Here is a 21,840-nt window from a genome sequence, read left to right as displayed (position 1 = left end):
GTGCATGATGCTGACATTTTCCTGTGTCCAGTGTTTAAATGAACCCATGCACACATGAATATACAAACTTTATATAGCTTTTATGCCAGCTAATTATCCCCTGCTGATAGTTAATAAGAACTTATGAAATATTTTTTATGTAATTTTTTGATTCAGTCAGTGATCCAAAACACAAAAATGTAAAATATAAAATGTACAATGGCATAATCGTGTTCTGATCAATCTATTAATTAACTGACCGCTTAAATGCGATTCTCAGAAATACATGCTGGGGTCATCACTGTTAAGATACATTTAATCAGTAAACTTTCAAATCTTATGTTTTCAGCTTTTTTGTGTAGAAAAATGTAAAATCATAAAGAAAATATTTACTAAATAACTGAATAGATTTATCAAATTTATTTAGGCATACACCTGTTTCAATGAAAGAAACACATCTCATTTTGTCTTAAAATAAATTTTAATGTGAAGCATTCCATGCCTATACAGTATTTAATTTTTTAAATACATTTTAATTATGTTAAAGTCTACATTGATGGTAATAATCCAGCCTGATGCGCAGTATGTTGGTAAAGAATTTTAAATACAAAATGTGTATGTTTAAAAAAAATGTCTCACACTCAGGAGCTGGAGGGCTTTTAAAACATATATTTCTTACACATTTTATTTCTATACCAAGTTTTGCTTCGTTTTTGTGGATTTTTTAAAACATTATCACTTTTAAATATTACTCCACATTTGTTTTTATATATTTATATATTCGTTCTTATTTTAAAATTCATAGATTACTGAAGCTGCTCCTACAAAACGTGGTGCATGAAAACATGATTTTATTTTGAAAACTTCACAGGAAATCGCACTTATGATCCTGCAGGCGCGATCTTCATCGTCAAAGAGGCAGTGGCTTGCCACGTGAGTGAAGAGGACCAATCAGAAAGGGGAGTGGATCCATTTCTTCTCCTTGGAGCGCATTCTTATATCTTTTTTATTGGCTGCAAGACAAATTTTGGGATATGCGAATATCTTTGCAGCATATTAAAGCTTATCAAAAGTTTTACTTGAAATTAATTAGACTAACAATGGAAACATTATCTTCCTCATGAATTCTTTTAGAATATTTTGTAATTAGACACCCCCCTTAAGCCAACACTGTTTTCCTTCTCTGCTTTAATCTGCTTTTTGGCTGCTTGTTAAATGAAACCATATTCTTAGTATCAGAGATACTAAACCTAATTTACAGGCCGTTATGGAAAATGTCTGGCTTTTGAACCCTTAATTCAGCTCCTTACCGGAAAAGTTCAGTTAAAGTGAAATTTAATTCCTTGCTATTACAAAGAAATGTCAGTTTACAAAGACAGTTCTCTAGAGCCTTCAAACCAGCTGTTGCTACTAGAGATGGACCGATCCGGTATCGATCCGATACTGACCTAAATTACTGGATCAGATATCGGAGAGAAAAAAAAGAAAAAAATGTAATCCGATCTGAAGTATCACAAAATCACCTCACAAAACGCACTACTTAGCATAACCCAGCTCAGCGCATCAGAGCAGTATTTGTCACGTGATAGAGCTGTTGTCTGCCAGACCTGTCAGCGGGCTGTTGGAGCATTTGGAGCCTGGCCACATGCTTCCTAACCGCTGCATTTCATCTCGGCGAAAACTATCCCATAGAAGTAAAGCAAGTGTGTAAGTTCATCCCTGAATGTTTGCATAGTATTTCCACGTTAAGCTTAACAACTGAGATATTGAGCCACAGCTGGACTGGCCATCAGAGTTCCATATTGAGGTGAAAAGGAAGCGATTAGACACAAAGCTGGAGTTATTCTGTCTTTGCTGCGAGGTTGCATCTACTTCGCTCATTCTCTCTCCCTTCCTCTCCTGTTATTACTTCAAACATGAAACTGATCAATGATAAGCTGATCGGCTTTTCTGCCGCAAGTCCCGTCTTTCTTGTTTGTTTATCGCCCACTTTGACCAGTGGATAAACAACAGCAGCACGTTTAAGCGTGACAAGCTGTTGTTAGAATGTATTTAATATTACTTTCTAGTAACAGCTGAGGTTTGCTGGAGCCACAGCTGTAAAAGCTGCTGGTGATGATATCCGTTTGGATATGTGGTGAGAGGGAAACATGAAGATGAAAGATCCTTACTAAATCATCAGAGCTGAGCAGGTGATGGAGAAACAGGTTTACCTTTTAGGTGACATGAATGAGTTGAAGGGAAGTTATGAACTGTTTCTGAGAGACAAATAACACCAGGATCCTTTTCTAAGTAGCTGACAGCTGGTAACTGTGCAGGGGCGGATCTAGTAAAGCTTTGTTGGGGGCCAGGTAGGCCATTAACAGGGAGAGGGGGGCACAAAGAAATATTTTTCTTTGTTATGTCAGTCAAAAACTTTGAATAAATAATTATCTGAATATTACAACAAAAGTGGTCATCTGATTAAATGTATAGAAATCCATTATTGTATATAGTAACTAATAAGTCTAATATACACCCTAGTAAGCTATAGTACTTTTTCCTTTGGGAAGGTACCATCTGTGCAGTCTGCAATTCTGTTGAAGAAAGATGTTGAATCTATTTAAATATTGTAGAAAAATAATTGATTTCTGTGGATTTGTTTTACACTTGCATTAAATTAAAGTTGATTACATCGATTAAGGGCGGGGGTGGTTCCCTAATATTTTTGCTGGGAGTCGGCAACCCTATTAGTTAGGTTGTTTAATATTTCCACTAAGTACTCTTTAAAATACCAGAATAGGGAGGATGGTGTAGGTTTAAATTTATAAGATTGATCAGTGTTGCTAAACCATAAAATGTTTTGGGTGGAGTGTATTTTTTGCATACAGGTATAACAGAATAGCTTCAGTCTCTTGTTTTTTAAAACTTGAGTATGAACTTATACAAAATGCAGCAAGATATCTATAAAAAACTGTTTTATTGATTACAAAATACGCTATATCGGATTTATATCTGTATCGGCAGATATCCAAATTTATGATATCGGAATCGGTATTGGACATTAAAAAGTGGTATCGTGCCATCTCTAGTTGCTACACAAATATATAATTATATGCTTGTAATCTTATTATTAAGTATAATAATAGTTAGAGTACAAACTGTAGTATTATTTTTAAGAATTATTTATTGCAGAAATTTTTTTATAGCACAAGCACGAATAACTAGATAGATAAATGGATAGATACCCCTATCTATCTATCTATCTATCTATCTATCTATCTATCTATCTATCTATCTATCTATCTATCTATCTATCTATCTATCTATCTATCTATCTATCTATCTATCTATCTATCTATACAAAAATATCATGTTCCCATGTATAACGCGCCTTATGTGTTAGGCATGTGTTAATTCGTTACAAAATAACTTACATAAAACCTTAGAATATCTGTTCAAAACCACACTTTGACCGAGCGTGCTTTTATTTTCGAGATTCTGCACGGAAGTAGCCTCTATGTTTCCCAGAACCGGGCTCTTATTTCGAAAGTTTGTCGGGAAGTGTGTCTTAATTGCGCAGGGTTTGATTCGCTGCAGTGTTTTCTGCGCCCTGGGGCCACAGTGTTTTCAACGGGACTCAACTTACTACTTGCTGGACTCGCCATGGCCGCTTGAGCCTGCTGAAATATTCTTCTTCCGTTATCATTTGGTCGTAGCGTTTGGATAGACTTTTTTTTCAGACATACTTTCGCCTTCTCTTTCGTAGTTTTTATGTCAAGGAACAAGGATGCAGCCTCCGCCGAGAAAGGTGAGTTTTTGCCGTTGTAGCCCCCTGAGCTAACGTTACTTCGACGGACTGGTGCATATTTAATGGTTGGAAATTTATGCTTTGTTGCTCTTCTCCCGGTTTAAATGAAGAAACTCCCCTTTTATTCTCCAAATATGTCCTTGTTTGTTTGCTTATACGTCGATTTTGCTTTCATTACCTCTATAAATACCACCACAAGAGGAAAACTTATTTTAAAAGACTCCCATGTGCCACTTTTTTAAGGGAGAATAGCCCCGTTCCCTCTCGAACGGAGAAAGAGTCCTACTAAAGTGACAGCTAAAATTAATAAATGCATCCGCAAAAGTGCGCACATCTTAGAAAAAGTTTATTTTGTTTAAATAAATAATATTACGGAGATTTTGTTTTACATCGGCTCAAAACTGATCCAGCTAAGCAACGCTTAAGTTCAAGTAAATGCCACTTTGGCTCCCTCCTGTCCCGCTGCCACCCGCTAGTTAAGAGGAGCAGAGTTGGGGGGGTGAAAAGCTGGAAGAAGGTCCTCATTTTATCCAACGCAGATACAAGTTGTGCTTTTATGTGTGCCGATTTTAAGAGGAGGACTAACCTTATTGTAAAACTTACAAGTCAAGTTAAGAACTGTGATGCAAATATTCCTGTAGCTCCGGGAGAGTCAGTTGACAGATACTAGTACGGAGTTTTGTGGAATTTTTTTCTCTCTAACAAAAAGTCTGTGTGCGGAAGAAAAGCACTCGTTGGCTTAAAATGGTGTATTTAAAGCTTAAAACAGCTCAGTAGGTGTTAAAGTATAGATTAGTTCTAAGTGTTTTATTACAGAAATAAGCATGAAAGCAAACAAATCTCTGCAAAGTCGGCCTCTATGCGAAAAAATGTTCTTGTGGGATCATATTTCAATAACAAGACTCAACAGCAGGGCAGTTTTTTTAACCACAGGACATTTTGTAAATATAAAGCTGTTAGGTTTTGGTTAATTTTTGTTTTGTATTTGGAGCTTTATGGAGCGTTTAAAGATTTTTTTAATGTGTTTGGACATTTTGCATGACCCCCATGAAGGGTGATGTAATTGTAAAAATCTGTGTTTTTCCTGCTGATGCCCTAGGGAAAAACTTTTTAACTGTTACACAAGCAGTCCGTTTAACATACTGATAGCTTGAAAATATAATTTACAGTGGCAGCAGTGTTGATTATTTTGGATTTTTTCTATGTTTTTGCAAATTGTTTATTAAGGTAAAGCATCTTTGACGACTTTTTATCTAGTTTATGTTATTTTAGCTGAGGTTCCTGGCCTCTGTACTCGCTCATGAAGGAATAAAGGCACTGCCTGCTCTCCCTTTTATTGTACTTAATAGTTTCGCGCCCAAGGATCAACCTAAAGATACTGAATCATATCTGTAAGAAGATATTAATTAATAACAATGATTTATTCTCACACAGCCACAAAATGTATAATAAAACAAATTTAATTCTGCTTGTAATTGTGTTATTAGCAGATTGTTTTGACATTTTTGGACAAACAAGACACTAATGAGGCTTTGCTTTCTATCTTGTGTTCCTTGGACTCTTAGTTAGCTAAAAGTTTATCTAAAGAATTATCTTAGACTAAAGACACAACATTGATTTCTTTATTGATCAGTACGCTACCTTTGTGTGGTACTTTGGTCCATAAAGCATTAAAAAAATCAAAAATATCCATCAGAAATGCCTTAAAGCATACATTGTATCATTAGATTGCTTATTTTATTCTCTCTTTGCTCGCAGACTAAACAAAAATAGATCATCAGAATATCTGATTGCTTTTCGGCCTGATGACTGGAATAGTTAACTAATTTCTCCACCTTTTACTAGCTCTCAGTAAGTCATTTCTTTATAATTAAATTGCAAGATGTGTTAAGCATCGTGTTATTAAACTTACTTATGATATTTTCAGTTATTTGTTTTTGTTATAAAATGAAAACGGGGTGATGGATCGTGTGAATTATGTGGGATGGGAATGAAACACACTATATTTTGAGTTAAGAACATATATATTTTTCCTAAGATGTCAGCTAAATATCCAGAAGTGCACTGATGGTGAGAGGATGAAGTGGTTATTTCAAAATTTTGGTTTTTGCCTGTGTTTTAGAAGCTTGGAAAACACATCAGATTCGACATGGCCAGGCTTTATTATGCATTATCTGGTTCGACAAAACCGACACCCCTGGGCGAAAGTAATTGGCGTCACAATGGTGGTTTAACTTTCTCCACCTACATCAGTCAAACATTATCAGAGGAGCTGGTGATAGGGATCTAAGACAATACGCCACAAAAAAATAAAGCTGTAATGAATCAGGAAAGAAATGTTGCACAAATGTGTCCAGCTGTGTAAAATAGACCTGCAGCAGATTAGAACCAAGCATGAAAACATTCATTTTCTGCATAACCAAGTGGATGGATGCAGATTCCAGTGACTGTGCGATACATTTTTATGCTGCAACTTTACAGAACTGCATTCCTCCATGTGTTGTTAGTAAGATACAGCTCAACAGGTTGCATGCAGTCCTGCAACAGAGAATCTATAACACACTGAGAACATGCTGTAAGCTAAACACCCACCCCCAAAATAAAAAAAAAGGTTTTACACCAAAACTCTGAACATAACCTCTTACGGAGTAGGTTATGCTTTCAGTTGTCATGGTGACCTGGCCAGGTAAGAAGAGCTCTCCGAAAACGCTGACTTTAAGCAAACGTGTGTTGCTAACCCATTGATCTTGCTTCAGGTTTCTTGTTGTTGCTTTCTTGTATTTTGGCTGGGCATATTGTTTTGAACATCATACAATGTTAAAATAAAATGATCATATTTGATTTTTGATTTGTTTTGTTTTTTTAACAGATTTTCACTTTTGAGTTGTAATAAAAAAGTGGAAAATTGACCAAAATAATGAGACAAAACCTCTAAATCAGTTGATATTAATAAGTTCATTTCATATGTATTCATACGACAAGTTCAAAACACTCCTTGTGGTCAGTAATGAGACTCTTGGTCTTTTGATTCACATCCAATTAGAAACCCAGAGAGACCAATTCTCACCTGGTTGCAGGTACTGCTTGATAATGATGGTTATCACTTCCAGTAATGCCAATTATGAGCTAAGCTGAATCAGCTCATAATTAACTCATTCACTGCCATTGACGTCTATAGCCGTCAATTGCAGTGAATGAGTCAATGGGTTTAACTCATTCACTGCCAATGGCTGGCAGTGAATGAGTTAAGCTGAATCTACCCTCTAGAGGTGCTCCTGTTGTGATTGTGCAGGATGAAATCTCCTTGGTCTACCTGTATGAGGTTAAGAAGAAGAAGAAGACAGCTTTAAGGTGTTTCTAATGAGCCTTATTCTGTTCCCCTGTTCAGGTCCGGGTCACCCAGGAGTTGAAACACATTCATGCTGAGCAGATGAGCAGATTACAGATCAAACACCAGACAGAGTGTGACCTGCTCGAAGACCTGAGGTAAGCAAACACAGGTGCATCACAGGGTACCTATTAAATGCCAAGATGATTTTTCTGAAGAGGTAAAACAGTTTCAGACTGGTCCTCATATGCAAAGCTGTTCGTCTTCTAAAAGTAATTAGAGCATTTCCATGAACATGGCCATGAATCTTTTAATCTAGTAGCTGGAGATCAAGCATTAACCAAACACCTCATGCTCTTTTCCATCAACCTTAGAAACAGCACAAAAAATTCAGTAAACATGATCACAGCAAGTGACAGCACTCAGTTGAAAAAGAGGTATTTTATTATGATTTGCTAATTGGAAGCTATTGCATTATTCACGAGAGAGCTGCTGCTGGGAACAGAGCTTCTAACATCCTTGCCTGAGTTTTGGGGTGTGTTTAAATTCCAGTATTTAAGGGTCAAAATCTTTGGCTTTGGTTGTAGCTTCTCCTCTGCTCTCTGCTCCATATTTCTCTATGAAAATGACAACAAAGGAGGGAAACTAAAAGACTCACTGCACTGAAATAAAATGAGTTTGTATGAAATAGTGAAATAGGAGTGTTTTGCACACACAGACTTTATTTGACCAGGCTGCTCAAGTATGTCTGGGGATATATAGTACCATATACTCAAAAAACACATCATTTTCTCACTGAAGAGTCTTGATATTTGAAACAAGGACACAGGTTTTCCTGCTATGTGTATCACAATTCATGGAGTTTATCTTAATTGTCCACCATGTGGATGATTCTCCAATTCATTTGTTCAACGTTTACTTAACAAAAAATTGTAGGGAGTTTAGTCGCGGCTAAACAGCTTGCTGTGACCTTTCCCATCTCTTTTTTCCTTAACATCTGGCTCATTTGCTGTTATGGCACTCCTCAGGTCCTCAGCTTCTTAGCTGCTTCTCCAGCAGGTCTCCCATTCTTGCTCTACAGCTGGTATTGGTAGTCCCTCTTATGCCCTGAGATTCCTTCTACCACCACAAGTTCAAGCACTAAATTAAAAACACAAATTTGCATTGTATTTTTTTATTTTTCCTTATAGTTGTTCCTGGCACGCAGGATTGGTTAGTCAAAGCTGGTGTCTATAAGCATTAAAATTAGACTGTTTGTTGTTATGTTTGGACAAAGTGAAGCTTTGTGCTTAGCTAAGTTAGCAAACTTCTGGCTTCATGTACGGGCTACAGCAAAAACACATAACTGTAAGCCATTACTCAGTGCCGATTCAGGCATGTGCTGTTGTAAATATGTGAATGAATAAGTGTCCATAAAAAGTCAGTCAAAGCTCCTCAGAATCAGCAGATTTATTCTGAACAATGACCTTTTTGTGGGATGCAAGTTTTCTTTTTATACTATGAACATTTTAGAAATTACAGTCTCTTGAAGCACAGAGGGGTGGGCCAAAATGTGTTGCTTTTCTTATTTGCCTTTTTTTCATCTTTTTTGAGCCCTCAGAACACATTTAAGCACATTTTAGCTCTGCCAAAAGCTGCAACTAATTTAAATCAATTTATAGCCAAAGACTAGTTTTTGTTAATCTTCTCTTTCTTTTTTATTTAATCTCTTGATAATGGCACATTATCTACCTACAAAATGACAATATGATGTGATTTTATTCTGTAGTATCATTCTCATGTTTTCGTTTTACACACCTTAAAGTAGAAATTAAACCAATTATTTCTTCTTACGTTTTTCTGAGGCTATTTGAAGGTTGTTTTTCACTTTTTTAAAGAAACCAAATCCAAAAGTCAAAGTGGATTAGTCTATAAAACTGAGGATCGGGCCAAGTAAACAAATAGTGACACAGAGAGCTCTGTGTTCAGATGCGTAGGCATTTTAAAAGTTAAAAGCCAAAGGTTGTGGTTGTATCATGAGCCTTAGATTTGACAGCCTACTGGCTCCCCGCTTCCTGTCTGTGGTTGGTGGTGGAGCTGTGGACCTCCAAACAGCTGGAAGTCAAGGTCACAGAGAGCTGCCAGATGTTCTGACTACCCTGAACCATTCGCTCTGGGAGGGTGAGCAACTTTACTCAGCCAGGAACAATGTGAAACTCTGCTGGTACAGATTTTTTTAAGGGTCGCTCCTCAATCACTGACAAGAAATGATTCAGCAAACTTGAAATTACGTCTGGCTGTCAGCAAAAGCTCTGGTTGGGAAAATGGCAGGAAGTAAGTGTGGGGGTCAGTAGATAAAGGGAGCCTTGGAAATGCAGTGAAGAGGAAGAGAGGGAAGCTCCCAGGAAGTACAGCAGATTGTTTTGAGGCAGGGTGGAGCATGGAAGTCAAGTCTCGACATGTTTAACGACTTAATGATGATTTTGCTTCACTCGAATTTTTCCCAGGGCACTGACCTCTCTTCTTTTCTTAGACTTTGCATAAACTTAAGTTGAATTGTGATTAACTTCCTGTTATTGTGAGTAAAAAGTGCTGGTTTTCCACGAGCATCTCACAGAAAACCATAATTGAAATGGCAATAAAAAAAGAGCGGCGCCTCTGATATGTAGGATACAAATGTAGGGCTTCTAGATGGTGTCATTAGAAACATCCATGTTAATTATCACAGAAAGAGGGCGGCAGCTAAGGGGATGGCGTGGAATGGGGGGAGTAATAAAAGCTTAAGAATAATCAGGAAGCGTGGTCATTTGGTTTTAAGAGTGTTTTTTTTAATCACAGTATGTTTTCAGATTCTGGTGGTTTCTGATGTTATTGCCACTGTTATCTTTATATAGGTTTAATGACTTCTCAGGCAATTATGTTACCATTTCTTGTGTAGTATCACAAAAGAATGTTGCTTTCACACATGGATGACAAAGTTCACCATATCCACAATCATTTTTCAGTACTGAGGTCAAAAATTATCAGTGCTTTAGTCTGTAATACCTCCCTAATACCAGGTTCCTGTACCCAACTTTAGTAATGCGGGTATAAAATACCTGAAAAATGCTAGATGGGATAGGTTTGTGTGGGATACGTGGGATATGTTTACATCAGCAGATTCTTAATGATTTCTTGGACCTTTTATTGTCAAGTGTTGCCACTTTGTCTTGAACAGGAGACTGGTCGATTAAACTGAAGAAAGAAATCAGTCAACTCATTCAATTGCAGATGTGTACAAATATTGCATGTCTGCTAATGTTAGTGTGGCTAAAATTAGCAGGTCTAGTTGGACTTTTTTTTTTTTTTTTTGGTTTTCGAGTGAACTTGTCTGATATATCTAGTAGAAACGTGTCTTACAACAGTAGAAGTTACGTGATGTTTACATTATTGTTTCTAGATTTTAAGGTGCAATATTAAGAGAGTCTGTGTTCTGCAAAAGTAGGACGCTCTCATGACTCATCGTGTGACGCCACTGACTAGCCAATCGGTGGCATGCGTTCTGTTGTCGCCCGATCTGGCAAAAAGGCTTAGAACGAGCAGCAAGTACACCATCGCTTTGCCGTCCTCCATTGTTGTGACTTTTGGCTGCGTTGCTATTAGGGCTGCCACAAACGATTATTTTGATAGTCGACTAGTCACCGATTATTTATGCGATTAGTCGACTAATCAGATCATCATCCACTGGACATAAAACTACAGCTTATTGCACCAGCAGCATCTGCTCTTATATAACTATCATTAGCTTACAGCTTTAAGCTTTTAAGGTGCTAACTAAAAATAAAGACAAGATGATAGTTTATTCAATTTTAATGAAATTTGCAGATTGTTTCGGTAAAGTTTAATAAACTCCTTGCTATCTAAAATATAACAGGACACCGGAGTATATTCTCCAGCATCTCACACTTCTGATAATCAGCTGTCTGCTTGATGTTTATTCAGCTGTGTAAAAACTATAACTTTAATCTCAGCCAAACCGATTTAGTCAGGAACAAATAAAATACAAAAAAAAAAAAAAAAAAAGCCAAACAACAACATTTTTAATTTATCTAAGTGACTTATATATATGTTTAACCTGAGTCGCGAAAGACAGTGGTGGGTTTGAAAACAATTTGCCGGGAGTCCGGTGTTCTCACGGCGCTAGTGACCTAGCCCCCGGCTAGCTATCGAGCTAGTGGGTAACAGACGTCTCCGAAAACGTCGGAGCGCTTTTGAAAATATGTGGTGTCCTGATAAACTGAGCCGATATTTGAGGTTTACACAGCTACATTCTCGCCTGAAAATATGTTAAACGTTTATTTTGTGACCCAGAAAGAATAATAAGAGTAATATTAAAACTAACTAGCTACCGCCATTGTTGGAAACTAAGCTGGGCCGCGCTATGAATTCTGGGACACAGCTGCTTCTTCTTCTTCGGGGTTTAACGGCAGCTGGCATCCTTGTACATGCTGTGCTGCCATCTTCTGTTTCAGTCCGTTATTACACCCTTAAATCCTGCTATTATTCCTGCGTCTTTTGCGATCTTACAAAGCTTCAAACGACACGTCGACTATTAAATCAGTCGTCGACGATTTTGATAGTCGACGTAATCGTGACTAGTCGACAAATCGTGGCAGCCCTAGTTGCTATGACGACCCCATCCACCTTGAGGTGGTACTCAGTAGTAATGGAAAATGACTGAAACCGAGTCAAGCCAAGCCGAGTGCTTACTAGTGGAAAGGATACCAATATAATACCAATATATAGGCGTATAGCTAATATCAGCCAACATATTGGCCATGCTGATTCTTTCTTTTGTATATCCAAAATCCAATAATACTTTGTGGTAATTCCCACTGTAGTAGGTCTCTCCAGAACATTTTGCCACAAGGACAGGTACATACACTCAACAAGAAGAAGGCATATACCTCAAAGTGTCATTCTGACCACGCTATGAAAGCAATGTATGTCTGTGTGTTATTAGATGACAGTGAAAGATCATTTTGACTGGAAATCTGTATAGACTGGCAAGAAAATCTGAAGTTCAAGTAAACACAACTCATATTGTCTTTGCAATCCTGGTTTTATTTATGGATGCAAACAGTAGATTTGTTGTATGTTGTCTTATCCATAATTGTGCTGTGCTGTTTTACAAATGTACTCCCTTTTCTTCTCTTTAGGACTTTCAGCCAAAAGAGGGCAGCTATAGAGCGGGACTACGCCCAGGTAAGTAAATCTCTTTGTCGTCTTCTTCACGCCACTACTGATGCTCGTTAGCATCGCTGCTGTGCTGCCTTGTCATTTCTGTTGCTAAAAATATGTTTATTTGTTACGATGCAGCCCACCAAACACACCATATGACAGTGAGGTTGAGGATGTGGCCCTAAGAAAGCTTTTAGTTCTCATGTGGCCAGATAGCTCATGAATGGAAACCAGCCGCAGAAAAAAACACCACAACAGAGAGAAGAACGGCATCCACCAGCCATCCGCTGGCTCGTTTCCTCCTTGCTCTGTTGTTTTTGCCTGCAGCTTCCTAGAGACGCCAGTCGAATGTTTGAAAATCCCCTCTCTGTTCAGGTCTTGCAGCCCTGTGAGGAATGTCCACCAGCTCTGTGAAAAGAGGGGACTCATCTGTAGTTATCTAACCAGCAACCTTACATGTGTGTTTGCCCATGTGTGTCTGGTGCTCAAGAGGTTTATTGTGAAAAGTCAAACAAACGGAAACAGGATTAATCTGTTTTATAAGCCCAGCTGGTAGCTGAAGGGAAAGAACATCAGCAGAAGAAGAGAAAATGAATGCTTTTCTGCAGTGTGTATATATCTGTTCCTGATTGTTCTGTCATGCTCAAGAGCTTATCGTCCTTACAGAGCTTTGGTTAACATTCCACTAGACAGTGCAGTGTCAGTATTTTATGTCAACTTTACTAGCCTTTTGTTTAAGAAGCTAATTTCTTTTACTTCATACACTGTTGGGTAAAATAAGCTGATCAAGCTTTGAAATGAATACTCCGTGCCCCTTTTTTTGACTTGCAGAGAGGATGGACACTGTTAGCCTGGAAAAATTACAAGGGAAATGCCAATGAAAGTGATCGTGGCAATCTAACCAAAGACTGTTTTTCTTTTCCCTTAAACTCCATTGAAAAGTTGGTTTTATTAAGAACCCCACTGGCTTTTTATTAACAGAGGTTTTGGTTGTGACCACAGCTGTTGTAGACTCTAGAAAAGTGTTTTCTGTCACTCCAACTGGGTTCGTTGTTGTAGTTGTGCTGTTGCATCTTTGCTGCTCGCTGTATGTCAGAGATGAGAAGCTGCAGATCCTCGTTAATCTATGAAAGTAACATCTTCACTTCAGCTGTGATAGCAGCTTTTTCCTATAGATAAACAGGCTAATAAGTTTTTTTAAATAATATGTGTGGGCGTGTGTGAATAATTTTATTCACACATGCTCTTAAATATGTTTTACAGTCTCAAATGAAAGTGAAATGCTGCATGACCGGAGTCATTGACCATGACAATAAGAACGTGATTTTTATTACCTGAAATGCTTCCTTTGATTTAAATGACAGCATTGACAGCCAGAAAAATAGCATTCATCTAGCTGTTTGTCTCACATAATTGCATTTAGTGGAAACATCATCACTGACCCAAAAAACTATTTTTTTTACTGGCCATCAGTTATGTCAAACTCTGTAGAAGGAAAAAACACTCTTGCAGCCAAGGCTGTTCAGTTAATTGAAATATGTGAATCCCGCTCATTGCCTTTGCAGAACTCCTGGAGGGGTCATAGGAGTTTGACTGTACAGTTTGCATGCGTTTTATGGATCTGTGAGGTTCCCCAGGCAATCCTTTTGGGAGTACTGCGGGGCTACAGGGTACTGGGGTCAGTGTTACACAATATCAGTCTTTGTATAACTTAAGTGTGAGCTGTGTTGGTGTCCTTGGCACAGAGTCAAGCGCATTCTAACTGGCTGTTGGCCAGTTTCACCCCCTTGTCTCCTGTATCCTATTTGTGATCCTCAAGGAGACAATCAGAAGGTGTGAGTACTGAGATCACAATGTTTAATGCTCGATTTTTGTGTTGACCCAAAAAAAAAAGAAAAGAAAAGAAAGTTACATTTAATCTTTATTATTTGGATTTAGATTTTTCCCATAATCAGTCAACCCTACCTGTAGCTCTCCCCTTAATTAATGTGCGTACAAATGAGTGAATCTTGACCTTTGGCTTTTATACACATTCACTCGCAAGTGGAAGACCTATTTTTGTCTAGTAATGCTGAAAATGTGTAATTTACCCAGCCTTTAAGATTTTAAATGGAATACAGGTATTACAAGTATAACTTACTGGGATCCTCTGCAGATTCTTTAATCCGGTCAGATTGGCTGAGGCACATAAATGCTTGATTTTATTTAATTATTTATTTATTGCCAGATTAATCAATGATTGGTTGGACTTTAAAGTTTGAAGTTTTGATTTGTGTGGGTTTTTTTTTTTGTTGTTGTTGTTAATTAGGGCTGCCACAAACGATTATTTTGATAGTCGACTAGTCACCGATTATTTTTGCGATTAGTCGACTAATCAGATCATCATCCATTGGACGTACAGCCTACAGCTTATTGCACCAGCAGCATCTGGTCTTATATAACTATCATTAGCTTACAGCTTGAAGTGTTTGTGCTAACTAAAAATAAAGACAAGATGGTAGTTTATTAATTTTTAATGAAATTTGCAGATTGTTTCGGTGAAGTTTAATAAACTCCTTGCTTTCTAAAATATAACAGGACACCGGAGTATATTATCCAGCGTCTCAAACTTCTGATGATCAGCTGGCTGCTTGAAGTTTATTTAGCTGTGCAAAAACTATAACTTTAATCTTAGCCAAACCGATTTACTCAGGAACAAATAAAATACTAAAGAAAGCCAAACAATAACATTTTAAGTTATCTAAGTGACTTATATATCATGTTTAACCTGAGTAGCGAAAGACAGTGGTGGGTTTGAAAACGATTTGCCGGGAGTCCGGTGTTCTCATGGCTCTAGTTAGCCTTGCCCCCGCCTAGCTATCGAGCTAGTGGGTAACAGACGTCTCCGAAAACGTCGGAGAGCTTTTGAAAATATGTGGTGTCTTGATAAACTGAGCAGATATTTGAGGTTTACACAGCTACATTCTCGCCTGAAAATATGTTAAACGTTTATTTTGTGACCCAGAAAGAATAATAAGAGTAAAGTTAAAACTAACTAGCTGCCGCCATTGTTGACAACTGCGCTGGGCTGCGCTATGAATTCTGGGACACAGCTTCTTCTTCTTCGGGGTTTAACGGCAGCTGGCATCCTTGTACATGCAGTGCTGCTATCTTCTGTTTCAGTCCGTTATTACACCCTTAAATCCTACTACTCATTCCTGCGTCCTTTGTGATCTTACAAAGCTTCAAACGAATCGACTATTAAATTAGTCGTCGACGATTTTAATAGTCGACATAATCGTGACTAGTCGACTAATCGTGGCAGCCCTATTGTTAATGCAGGTCTATGGACCAATTTCCTCCATTGATGCTGTCAAAACTTCCAGTGTGGGTACATAATAGTTGCTCGATTGGCTTCACACAATTTTTTAACAATGCAGAAGTAAAAGGGGACTTTTGTGGAGGAACTTGATTGTAAGAGGCATGACAACAGGACCGGGGTAGTGTGAAGGTGAATATTTTTGTGGTGAACTAAGAGAAATATTTATTTAAACTTCTTTGAGAGAGACGAGTATTTTAAATAAGCTGTTAAATAAGCCTGACTTAATAAACCAGGTTTAAATGTACTAGGTGTGTATGGGCCACACTGAATTAGACAGCTTCAATACCCGTCATGTGGACAAAACACACACACATTCAAATATATTGTTCTTTACAGATTGTAAAAGAGGAAACGTCACCTCACATAAAATACATTTTCCTATACCAAGAAAATAGCAAACTTCAAAACCACTGAACAACAATAGATTAATGTGTCTCCAATTATAAATTCATCTATAACATCACAAAATGAATTTGGGCTTATAGCCTCATAGGCTGTTAAAATTATGTGCATGTGATATTAATATTTAAAGGTACTTATCAGCTGATCTGTAGGTAGACTAAGAGGAAGTAAAGCTTTTAAATAAAAATCCCTGTTGACACAAAGGCAGAGAGGACATTCAAATAGAAACGTGTGAGTATCCAGCTGAGAGTTGAGCTCAGGCTGCAGATGAGCTTCAGTAACCCGGTGCATGTGTGTTTTATTGGATATGCATGCCACAACGTTTCAAACATTTTATCCTCGCATGTTTAATAAACACAAGACCTTGACAGATCTTTGTCAGATGAGAGCACATCAGGTGGTCTTTTATAAGATAACTGTGAGAAAGTATTTTGATTAATAATGAATCACCTGGGTTTTTAAAAACTTAGTTGTTCCAGATTCTCAGGTGTGCAAAGTTCAGGGTTTTTTTTTGTCTGATATTTGTAAATATTATGGCAGTAAGCTAAATGTCTTGGGCTTTAAGTGTTTGATCAGACAGAAAAAAGAGGTTGGATTAATGTCTGCGTGGGAATCGGGCATTTATTTTTTGCTGTATTCAAAGATTTAAAGGATCAGACGCTTAATGAAATGTTACTTTGAGCCATAAACAGGAGAACAGTAATCAAACCCAGTCTGTTTGTAGGGGAGTAAATTATGGCGTCCGTGTTTCCAAAATGATAATCAGTTGTTCTTCACTAACTATATGCATGATCTGATTTTTCTCAGTTTTATGTTATTTATCAGCCAAAACTTGGCAAATAAGACAACTGACGCCATCATATTTTCCTTTATTTGAGTATTTGATAAGTAGAAATCGTTTCCTTGAGCTCTGAGATGATCTGATAAGCTGTTTTTCAAATTTTCAGATGTTTTACAGGCTAAAGGATTAACCAATTAATGGGGAAAATGATCCCTAGATTAACTGATACCAGAAAATACCACAGCACAAAACATCCGTAATCAAAAGTCCAACGTTTTGTGACCTGTTTAAACATCATATGAAGTTTCTATGTTGGCTCTTTTGCTTCTTTACATGTCAAAAATGAGCCTTAAACAGAAGAAAAATAAGTTGACTAAACACACTTAATAATATCGTCTCGTATATGTATTGTAAATTTGGCAGACTCATTAATCTTTCGTTGCAGGCCTGAAATGAAGTAAATGTCTTCATTGAGTGCTGCATTAGGTTCAAAGGTGTTCTGTGTGCCTGGGTTGGGCTGCCTCTCAGTTATGTGATCAGTTAGAGACCCGCTGCCAATGGTTGAATCAAAGTGGGTCAGAGTGTCTCTGGATTTCTTGTTCCTTTTGGTAACACCCCCCTCTTTCCAGTTTTTTCTACCAAATCTCTTTTCTTTATGCGCCTTTTTCTTGGTCCCTTACACCTGCAAGCTGCTATAGCCATTAGCCGATTGCTATTCAGACCACACGGTGTGATTTAAATGTCCCCCTCTGTGTGGCTCTTCCTCTGCCATCCTCACATCCCTCCTCCTCCTCCCCTGTCCTTTTTCCCATCACACCATTCAGGCGTGTCTGCGATGCTAGCTCAGTAGGCGAATCTCTCTATCTGCAGCTCACAATGGCCTGGTCTGTAGTGCCTTTGAAGCTTTGGCACCAAGATCACCAAGACCAGTGGGTTCAGAGTCCTGGCCTAGCCTGCCTCAGGAGCGCATGACAGGGCCTGTCTTTTCACAGTGGACAGAGAGAGGATAGACGGGCTCACATTCTTGATAGGCACGAGTTAAATAAAAAGAAAATGTTGACATGAAGTGGAAAGTCAGTTTGTCTGCACCCAGATCTATCCACTCTAAATTCTGTTCTGGTGGTATTGTTCCCCAGTTTAAGCCCGGTAATCCTCACAAAATAAGATGTTTAAATGAAGTGAAGCCAATCTGTTATTACTATTATAACTGATCTATAAATGAAGTTTTGCTGCTTTTTTTTCTCCTGGTGTTCTCACATGCATCACTATATTGAATATAATGAGTTTGATTCTGGCATGAAATTAATACAAATAAATTTTAGGTATTTATTTTACTTTTGTGGGATTCATATATTGCTGTATGAGATAAATGTCTGCACATACCATTTGAAAACAGTAGCAAATGCTTCAAGCACACCACTAACAGGCTACCTGAGGCTGTTATCTGGAGACAACAGACAAGATTTGGGTTTTCATTTGTGTCCAGGGTGAGATTAGATTTGTTTCCCAGGTTGTAATTTGGGAAATGTGTTCCCTTTTCTGCTCTCCACACAAGTGTTTACCTACATGGGACAAAACCGAAGCCTTGGAGTACAAGGCAAGAATTGGGGCTTAGTGAAGGTAGCTTCAGGTGTAACCCTCAGTTTTCAGAAAGCAGCTCACTTTTTTCCATGTTAGATCGCCATGATAAGCTCTGTTGCAGACCTAACCTGCTGTGGAACAGGTTGTGTTCAGGATTAGAGGTCAGCAGGTACAAAACCACCTACTACTGACCAATAAAATCTCTGGAAAATATCGATCCAATCCAGGAAGATCTCTCAGACCACTGTGTGCAGATAGTGAGAGGTTCTTTCCCTGATGAGCATCAGCATGAAACATGAATTCTTCTTCTTCTTTTATTCCTCTCATACTCCTCTTGGCTGCAGTTTGAAAACAGTTTTATTCTATAAGCCTCATAGCTCTTAAATTAAATTTGGAAGCAGTCTAAGCCTGTGTTTTAATGTTGTTTTCTATTCTTTACTCTGTGTCAGACTGTTAAATGCTACCGAGCTGGAAGATTGAAATGATCTTACAGTCGTGTAAACATTAATTTAACAAAATAAAAATTGTAATTATACATCAGATTATCCATTGCCTTTAATGACAGAGCTGTGATAAGACTGCTAACTTACACAGTCAAACACTTTTCCAGCCTTACTGATTAAGGCTTACACACATTTAGACAACATTTTTAATAATACGCTTTCCCTCTAAGTCATACTGCTGCTTTGTCTGCAGCAGCTGTGCTGCTTTCAGCCTGTATGATGTGTTATACTGCCAAATATTTTTCTAAAATTACAGTTTTATCTTTGTTTGTTTAAAAGAATACAATAAAATAAATATAAGCCCAGTAGACATATCCATGTTTCTGCTGCCAAAAGCGCCTTTTCCATCTTAACTCGCTTGTAGCCAAATTGGGAAACATTGCATTGAGTTATTCAGTTGATAGCCACCTACATGTGACCACTTAGCCTGATTCATGATGTTAGGTTAAGGGAAGCCAGATAAGGTGACCTGGATATGCTGAATTTCCTTCATATTTCACTTATATGCCAGTTTTCAGTGTAGCTCAGGCTGCTACTCGCCTGCAGATTCTCATCACACAGATATGTTTGTAGGATAAATAACTAATACTAATACTCCAGCCTTTTTATTTAAAGCATTGATTATTTTTAATATGAATACTGTCGCTCCAACATTATATGTCTGCTGCTAAAGATTAGGGCTGCCACGATTTGTCGACTAGTCACGATTACGTCGACTATCAAAATCGTCGACGACTGATTTAATAGTCGACGCGTCGTTTGAAACTTTGTACGATCACAAAAGACGCAGGAATAAGTGGCAGGATTTAAGAGTGTAATAACGGACTGAAACAGAAGATGGCAGCATTGCATGTACAAGGATGTCAGCTACCGTTAAACCCCGAAGAAGAAGAAGAAGAAGCAGAAGAAGAAGCAGCTGTGTCCCAGAATTCATAGCGCGGCCCAGCGCAGTTTCCAACAATGGCGGCAGCTAGTTAGTTTTAATGTTACTCTTATTATTCTTTCTGGGTCACAAAATAAACGTTTAACATATTTTCAGGCGAGAATGTAGCTGTGTAAACCTCAAATATCTGCTCAGTTTATCAGGACACCACATATTTTCAAAAGCGCTCCGACGTTTTCGGAGACATCTGTTACCCACTAGCTCGTTAGCGAGCCGGGGGCTAGGCTCACTAGCGCCGTGAGAACACCGGACTCCCCGCAAATCGTTTTCAAACCCACCGCCGTCTTTCGCTACTCAGGTTAAATATATATGAGTCACTTAGATAACTTAAAATGTTATTGTTTGGCTTTTTTTTTTTAGTATTTTATTTGTTCCTGAGTAAATCAGTTTGTCTGAGATTAAAGTTATAGTTTTTACACAGCTGAATAAACGTCAAGCAGACAGCTGATTATCAGAAGTGTGAGATGCTCCAGAATATACTCCAGTGTCCTGTTATATTTTAGATAGCAAGGAGTTTATTAATCTTCACCGAAACAATCTGCAAATTTCATTAAAATTCAATAAACTATCATCTTGTCTTTATTTTTAGTTAGCACCTTAAACACTTAAAGCTGTAAGCTAATGATAGTTATATAAGAGCAGATGCTGCTGGTGCAATAAGCTGTAGTTTTACGTCTAATGGATGATGATCTGATTAGTCGACTAATCATCGGTGACTAGTCGACTATCAAAATAATCGTTTGTGGCAGCCCTACTAAAGATATTCATGTTTGCTTTTCGTCAGTTTATTCAGGTTAGCGCACCTCTCTGACATACCAAACATACTCAGTCTTCTCCTGCTCTCACCCTGTCCTGCTATTTTGGCCCTTCAAAGGTTAACCTCACCATTGGCTGAGGTGGAGGAACCTAATATATCTCCAGGGCTGAATGTGGTCTAAATAAATTACATTTTTCTGCTAAAAAAGAAAAGAGCCCACGTCAGCATAAAAACCAGCAAGTGAGCCAGCATCCAAACAAGGCTCTGGCTGACAGGTGAACGAGTCCATGCACTGTGAAGTCATTCCATAGAGAACATACTTTATAGTGAATGTGGACAGTTTCATATGGCTTACTTTTATCACAGCTGTTTTTACTGAGTTTACTCTATCTGTGCCTGAAGGGTAGAGTAGAGTTTGTCTCTTCGTGCTCTGCCCACCCGCTGGTTTATAGGACAAGGTCAGGGAGGGTCACAGTCCTCTGAGTGCATCTTCTGTGAAGAAGAGACGTGTGAAATGTGGAGTGGTGTCAAAGGTGAAAGGTCACCGCTGCTTTTGTTTTTCACTTCCTCTTTTGCAGGCCCTGCAGAAGCTGGCAAATCAGTATTTAAAGAGAGAATGGCCAGAGACAGAAGAACCGTCAGACCACAGGTAAATTCCTTCTCCAAAACACACAGATGCTGCTTTGGACTGTTTATTGTTTATTGATTTTGTTTATTGTTGTTGTTTTTGTGTGTGTGGGGTTGGGGGGGTTAAGCTGTGGTGAGGGGTCCTTGTTAAAATTTTGTGCACTCTCAATCACATCAAGAAAAGATAAAACATGGCACGTTCATCTCATACTATGACAATAATTTCTCTTGAATTTAATCTTTTCTGGTCTCATTATTATTATTATTATTATTATAGACATGCACAAGTACAACTTTTTCCCTTTCTGCAACGATACCAGCGCCTCGCTTTGGGTATTTGATCTAAAACTAGTGCTAAGTTGTGAATCACTCCTTTACATGTAATGCAACGTAAAATGGCTTTCCTAACTTGGTAAAATAAGATATGACTGAACAATACATCCAACTATATAAAATTAATAAACAGAGAGAGAGAGAGAGTCATCAGGCTGCTGCACACTGCTGTCATTTACGGTCACACGGTTTCTCCCTTTCCTGAACTTTCTCACATTCATGCGTTGGGTGTGAAGCTGACAGACACAGCTGAAAG

General features: G+C 38.1%; 1 protein-coding gene across 1 annotated transcript in view; it reads left to right on the top strand.

Annotated features, from left to right (window-relative positions):
* The first annotated feature begins 3,552 nt into the window (after nt 1-3,552).
* The window catches only part of LOC308386725 (F-BAR and double SH3 domains protein 2-like), a 44,968-nt gene continuing 26,680 nt past the window's right edge, over nt 3,553-21,840 (top strand). Inside the window, exons 1-4 of the mRNA XM_080866465.1 lie at nt 3,553-3,769; nt 7,158-7,255; nt 12,275-12,320; nt 21,203-21,273. Of these exons, the coding sequence (XP_080722591.1) occupies nt 3,749-3,769; nt 7,158-7,255; nt 12,275-12,320; nt 21,203-21,273 (236 nt within the window). The 5' untranslated portion in view covers nt 3,553-3,748. The remainder of the gene's footprint in view (nt 3,770-7,157; nt 7,256-12,274; nt 12,321-21,202; nt 21,274-21,840) is intronic.

Source organism: Rhamphochromis sp. 'chilingali' (assembly GCF_963969265.1).
Source record: "Rhamphochromis sp. 'chilingali' genome assembly, chromosome: 19".
Classification (NCBI taxonomy): domain Eukaryota; kingdom Metazoa; phylum Chordata; class Actinopteri; order Cichliformes; family Cichlidae; genus Rhamphochromis; species Rhamphochromis sp. 'chilingali'.
The sequence above is the reverse complement of the archived record's forward strand: the minus strand, read 5'-3'. Positions and strand labels throughout refer to the sequence as shown.